This window comes from Rhagoletis zephyria, unplaced genomic scaffold (assembly GCF_001687245.7).
Source record: "Rhagoletis zephyria isolate East Lansing unplaced genomic scaffold, Rhagoletis_zephyria_1.1 Rzeph_scaffold_02162, whole genome shotgun sequence".
Lineage (NCBI taxonomy): Eukaryota > Metazoa > Arthropoda > Insecta > Diptera > Tephritidae > Rhagoletis > Rhagoletis zephyria.
Genome location: NW_016159246.1, coordinates 62814 through 69423, shown reverse-complemented (window position 1 = coordinate 69423; position 6610 = coordinate 62814). Strand labels below are relative to the sequence as shown.

The window sequence follows — 6610 nt, the reverse complement described above, 5'->3', positions numbered from 1 at the left end:
GCCTCGAGCTCATTATAAAATTGTTGAATATAATTGTTAAATGGCCAAAAAATAGCAAAAAACATATATTTTTTTTTTTTTTTTAAGGAGCACAATTTGAGAAATATTTCGAAACTTTCAGGCTCCTGGAGTTCAATGGTATAATTTTGCACAATGTTTCCACACTATTCGAATTGCGAAACAGAAAAATTTATTATTTTCGCTCCACCCTAATATACAGACGACTGTCATTTTTGACTACACACTCTAACTATGGACCTCGCTCATTACCTCATTGGCGCGGAAATTGTTCGAAAATAAGGAATTCACACAAGGGTTATTAAGGAGTTTTCCTGCATGGCATGAACTAGTAAATCCTCCAACACTACAGTGGTACAAGGTTATGCTTCAAATCCACAACGAAAGGGAGTCTAAATCATACAAATTTTAAAGTTAATGATCAAAAAGGTTAGTGGCCGCAAATGCAAGTCATAATTCACTTTACTTGCGCAAGGCTTCCTTGATGCCGATCACCAAGTATGGAATAGCCGGTAAAGCGAGCTCGCATGCCGATGTGATCGTTTTCTAACATACATAGTGATTATATGAACGTACTGTACAATTTATGTACATACATACATAAGTATGAATATGAGAATATATTACGGATACAAATATGTAGATACATAGCCTTCTGGCTGGTGAACAACACACGCTGTATGTAAATATGTAAACAATGGCATCGACGCTTATTTTCTCAATGGTATGGTAATACGTTAATAGCAAAATTGTCTCATTAACGCCACCCAAACTGGTTCAGATGGCGGCTCTAATTGCCTTAACGATTACACAGAACGCACACCAACGCCTATCAATAGATTGATTTGTATACAAAAGCCAGAAAATAGTAACCATGTACAAGCAAGCATATGCATAATTCCAGGCACGCATATTCCGGAGCTCTATGAGTTGCTCACAAGGCCGTCGTCTACGCTAACAACACTGAAAGAGCAGCGCACCAGCCGCTGCTGTGAAAGATTGGCGTTGCGTGCGTTTCATTACATTTACGTACATACGTTTCGTGGGAGTTTGTCACTATAAATACTGCGTCAGCGTCGAAGAACGGTATCAGTTCTTTAACGCATTCAGTCAATACAGACCTTCAAACAACACAAACAAAAAACCTTTCAAAATGTTCAAGTTGGTAAGTTGGCGAGAAAAAACAGAAAAAAAATATGTATACAGTTATTAATTTTTTATTTCTACTTTTGCTCAACAGGTGGTATTGTCTGCTCTCCTGGTCGTAGCTGCTGCTCGTCCCAGTCTCATCGAATCCCATCCAGTGGTGTACTCGGCGGCACCCTCCGCCACTATTGCCGTTCATGAACCCGTTCTGACTAAAGTGGGCTCAGTGGTGAAGAGCATCCCCACTGCCGTCTCCCATCAAAGTCAATCGATTGTGCATAGCTCGGCGCATGTTGTTCAGGATATTGTTGCACCAGCTGTGAGAACTAGTGTTGTGGCTGCCCCCCCGACTGTGCTGAAGACTGCTGTTTCTCCGGCAGCAGTGCAGCTGCACTCTGCTCCTGTTCATCACATTGCCGCTGCCCCACTGTTGCATCATGCTCCAGTTGCGCATTACTCCGCTCCACTGACCCAGTTGCATGTTGCCTCACCACTCACCTATACCGCCACTGGCTTGTGGTAAACGATCTGAGATTTAGACGAATTTAGTTGGACTGCCTGTTTTTTAGAAAATTTATTTTAATTGATTTTTTTTTTGGTTTATTTATTTATTGAAGAACTGACGAAATTACGAAGAAATAAACAAATTATATGCCGTACATAAACGAAAATGGCTGTGATTTTATTTTGCTAAAACTGATTACTGGAACTTGTCGCGAATTTGTTTAAAGTCGACTGGGACCTTGCGCTTATTCCCAAAATTATATTCCTGTGGTTATTCAAATTATGCGTATATTGATACCGGCTTGAACGACTTTTGATTTCAACAGGACGTCGTCGAACAATGTCACACAACCTTTAGTAATCGATTTCTAAAGCCCTAAATTCGATCTTCGTATTCCGTAAATAAAGTTTTTTTTTCATTTTTCATTTTCAGGGGTACTAGGTGTTGAAAAAGATCGTATATTGATTGGCTGGCTTACGTGGGCTCAGCATTCTATTTGCTATTGGACGAAAACTTGGTTAGACCGAGGGCTTGTCTCACAGTGTCCTCCCATTTTACAGTGGCCGCGAGTATTCTGCTATCATGAATTGGTTGCTAAAACACTGAGCTTCAGGGGCAATGGAATGGGTGAACAGATGTAAATACTTTTTTGTTGCCTTCGCATACTTTCCATAGGAAGGTGGCTGGTTTTGTGCAATACGGCTTCAAGTGAAATATTGGTTTTTATCTTGTATTGCGATGCTAACGCCCAGCATAAAAAGGTGAGTATCAGCACGTGAAATGCAAAGGGGACCCATGTCTACGGGTAATTCTGGATACCAAACTTTCATGGAAGTTTCACGTTTAGCATAAAACCTGAAAAGCCTTGGTGGCATTTTGGCAATGTAAGCATATCTACGGACTCTCAAGCAATACCGTAGAAAATATTCTTGCCAAACTGCAGGGACAGTCTATGAAACACTTGCCATAACCCTTGCACCTTTATACGTGGGTAGGTGCTATAGGCTAACCGCAGGCCAGGCAGGAAATGGACGTTGGTATGATAATGAGTGCAGCAAGGCGACAATTGTTGGTGGCAAAGATCTGGACACAACTTCAATCATCCAGAATAGTACGCCACCATTACTTTTGCTGAGGATATTCTATGCATAATGTTGAGTTCCCTGAGGTTAATTGCGTGCACTGAACCCATGCACTGAGCTCTTGCTTACACATTGTTGGATATTTACTGATAGCTCCACCACTGCCACAGGGATAGGATCTGGAATCTATGATAAAGTTAAAGGGTATTTTCTTCAATTTTCTCTAAAGCAATAAATATGTATGCCTGGTTATTTCAAACCGAGGTATTTGCAATCCTCAAGGCCAAGGACAGCGATGTGGAAAATATGTGGGGAGGTAGGGGCTTCCATGTCTCTTGGGACAGGTACGCTGCACACAAGGCTAGCCTTCTAACTACTTCCAAATTAATTTGGTCATGTAAGTCTCGACCAAATTATGTTCGAAAACATCAGGACCTTTTTTCACTTTGTGTACCAGGTCACTCAGGTATGCCTGGTAATGAAGCATCTGACCATGACCTGGCATTCTTTGGTTGGCAAGCAGTTATAATAGCACTCCAACCTTCGGCAATTGAAGCCACCATCAGAAGCTTGATGAATATTTTGGTAATAAGACGACGTTGGTTTCACTTGACATCTTTTGTTTACAATTTCTATGACTTGTTTTTTTGAATTTAGTAGAAGTTTTCATAATTTAAGGGAGATACCAAGTTTATACCTTATATCCCTGTTGCGTGATATTTCAGCCTTATCGTTAATATATCGACGGCATTCAGCAGTTTTTTTGAAGTCAACGACATTTCTCCTTCAACAGCATTTTGGTGTTGACGCCCAAGTGAAGAGAACAAAAGTTTTATGCCTTTCCAAGAAACACATATGAACTGTACAGTTGTGAATAAAAAATGTGTTCCTTTAAATTTGCTTTATTTTATTTACAAAACTAAAAATCACAAAATTCTCAATTTAGCCGTCCAACTTTAATCCACAATTCAATCCGTTGCCAAACATTCCGGTCATTAAATTTCAAATTCGCTTACCACAGACCGTGGGCGGTGTAGGTGAGTGGAGAAGAAGCAGCAACCACAGCAGCACCATAGGTGGTGTGCACCAAAGGAGCAGCAGCAGCAGCGTAGGTAGAGTGGACAACTGGAGCTGAGTGCACCAAAGGAGCAGAGTGAACAACTGGAGCAGCAGCAGCAGCGTAGGTGGAGTGCACAACTGGAGCTGAGTGTACCAAAGGAGCAGAGTGCACAACTGGAGCCGAGTGCACAACTGGAGCAGCAGCAACAACAGGCGCAGAGTAGGTAGTCTTCACGGCTGGAGCAACGACATCCTCAACAGAGACAGCCGAGTTGTGCACAACAGTGGAGCTTTGGTGTGAGACCGCGGTGGGCACACTCTTCACCACAGAGCCAACTTTGGCAAGAACATTCTCTTGAACGGCAACAGCGGCTGCGGGCGCCGAATAGACAACTGGCGTTTGGACGACATGGGGAGCAGCAGCAGCTACGGCGAGGAGAGCAGACAATACCACCTGGTTGAAGAAAAGGATATTTAATTCAGACAAAAAGGAAATCCACAACCTGTGCGAATTTAAATTTAAAATCAGTATATCCTTTTGCAAATGCTTACCAACTTGAACATTTTGATTTTTGGATTTTGTTACTTGTAGGTCTGTATTGACTGTGAGAAAGTTGTTGCGAGAACTACTGGCCAAAATGTCAAAGCGTGCCTTTTTATATCGATCAAGGTGCTAGAAAGGTATTTGCACACACACATTCCTAAATACTATTTCTTAAGGCAAAAAAATTTATAAAAAATGTATCATAAGTTGTTGGAAAGAAATTCGTCAACTGCAAAAAAAACACTTGAGTACTAATTGTGCTCGCATTTCGAGTACCCAAAACGGCCTTCAGTGCAGATCAAACTTGAATCGGTTCGATTTTTTTTTTTTTATCTACTTTAAGTCGTTTGGGCAATTGAAAAGTAATCGATACGCTGTGATATGCTTTTAATATTTTTATCCGTACATACTTAAGTATATTTTTGTTTGCCTTTTTTTTGTGGGTGTTGTCAAACTTCTTTTCAAGCCATTGGAAATACATAGCAGCTTATGTGCTTGTGTCAACACGTGCTTACCAATACACGGGTGTGTTCTCAGTTAAGCCAATGAAAATGCCTACAAAAATCATTGTTGTAATTGTTAGGTACACAACTTGTTTTTGTTTCTTTTTTATCTTTCTTTTTATGGCAGCAAGCATGCTAAGTAGAAGCCCTTCTAACAAACTCTGCTGCAGAAGTCATGAACTTGTATCAATCATTCATTACATACTAGACGTTGAAAGTGTTGTAACTGGTTACGCATGCGCAGCCACCTTGAACTCTTCAAACGTGACCAACCTTCTCTATAATGGTACATATAATGCAGTCAAAAGTGCGTTTTGAATAGAGAATGCATTAGTTAAAAAAAATACATTGTAATACGGGTATAGGGACGAACGTAGGGGGGATTTGGGTTGGTGGCTGACTTGCAAATGTAGAGCAGGTAAAATACATAAATCTTTCTTAATTACTATATATTTACCAAAACATACATATATGTAATAGTGAGACAAAAATGTGTATTCAGTTAAGATTACAAAAACATAGACTAACATGCAGGTAGTTTTTGAAGAGCGTTGCCACCTGTTTAAAAAGTAAAATTCAATTTAATAGGAGGTATAATAGGAAGTAGTACAATATAACTGACAGACAAAGAAGGATTGTTATAGTTTTGAAGAGAGTTGCCACCTATTTAAATAGTCTACATATTTTAGTGTACTTTTTAGTTAAATGGTATCAAATTAGTAAAATTATTTAGTTAAATTAAATAATACAATGCCGGTTTCAAACGAAAGAGGTTTGAGAAAGCTTTATTTCTATAATATTTTTAAAGTGGGCTGCCACCTATTTAAAGAGTCAAATTTAGTTAAAACACTGGTTTAAATAAAATAATGCAATTTTTGTATTAAATGAAGGGAGTTAAAGAAAATTTAATTTCGAAAATATTTTCAAAAAGGATGCCCATCTCATTGAAACATTAAATTTTATTTGTGAGTTAGATGAAATATTTTTTCTAAATTGGCGCATTTTACGTGTTAATACCATTTTTTTTTTTTAAAGCGGGTTGCCACATTTCTAAGTTTTAAATAGTTTTCGTTTTGTTTTAGTTATATCAAATATAATATAAAATAGGTATTGTTATGAGAGAACAAGTTTTTGTATATACTTTTATTCCAAATTTAGCTAATTAGAGTTCCCACCTATAAAGATAATTAAAAAAATTAATATGTTTGTATATATAGAGACTAACTGCACAATTAATTTAAAAGAATACAAGCGATTTCAATCCGTTAACATGGCAGTAATACGTATCAAAAGAATTCCGTAATTTTGTCAGTGAAGCTGTCACCAGAACTGAGCCAAATCTATGTTGCACCAAATTTTTATTGAGACTAGACCTATCCAATTCGCAGAGTCCAAAGATTATTATTCATTTTAGGAATAGATCACTGCGACCTTAGATCTATTGTGCCCCCATTCCATCATTTATAGTGTGTATATTGATCCAGCAGAAGAAGATTAATCCAGTAGCGGCCCTGTGGCTGAGTAGTAAGAGATGCGTACTCCACCACCTCAAAGAGCCTGGATTTCATCCCCTCTGCTGTCAGTCACAATGCTCCGAGAGTATTTATGCAATGCAGAATGCTTGTAACAAAATCCATTTGGCGTTAGGGGTGTGGCGCACAGTGTTTTGTTTTTGGAAAAATCTGATTAAATCAAATATCTCGACAACGAGAAGAAATGGGAATTTAAATCTCACGGCATGCTGTACTTGCCT

The 6610-nt window shown here is 38.8% G+C and overlaps 2 protein-coding genes across 2 annotated transcripts; one reads left to right on the top strand and one right to left on the bottom strand.

The window, feature by feature from the left end:
- Positions 1 to 1121: 1121 nt before the first annotated feature.
- Positions 1122 to 1782, top strand: LOC108366135 (uncharacterized). The gene is made up of 2 exons (XM_017620445.1): positions 1122 to 1183; positions 1259 to 1782. Exons 1-2 carry the CDS (start codon positions 1172 to 1174, stop codon positions 1685 to 1687), a joined length of 441 nt encoding a protein of 146 aa, XP_017475934.1. The 5' UTR covers positions 1122 to 1171; the 3' UTR covers positions 1688 to 1782.
- A 1864-nt stretch (positions 1783 to 3646) lies between these two features.
- Positions 3647 to 4429, bottom strand: LOC108366133 (cuticle protein 38-like). Its single transcript, XM_017620443.1, has 2 exons — positions 4363 to 4429; positions 3647 to 4264 (listed from the first exon to the last, which is right to left on the bottom strand). Exons 1-2 carry the CDS (start codon positions 4372 to 4374, stop codon positions 3764 to 3766), a joined length of 513 nt encoding a protein of 170 aa, XP_017475932.1. The 5' UTR covers positions 4375 to 4429; the 3' UTR covers positions 3647 to 3763.
- Positions 4430 to 6610: the final 2181 nt, after the last annotated feature.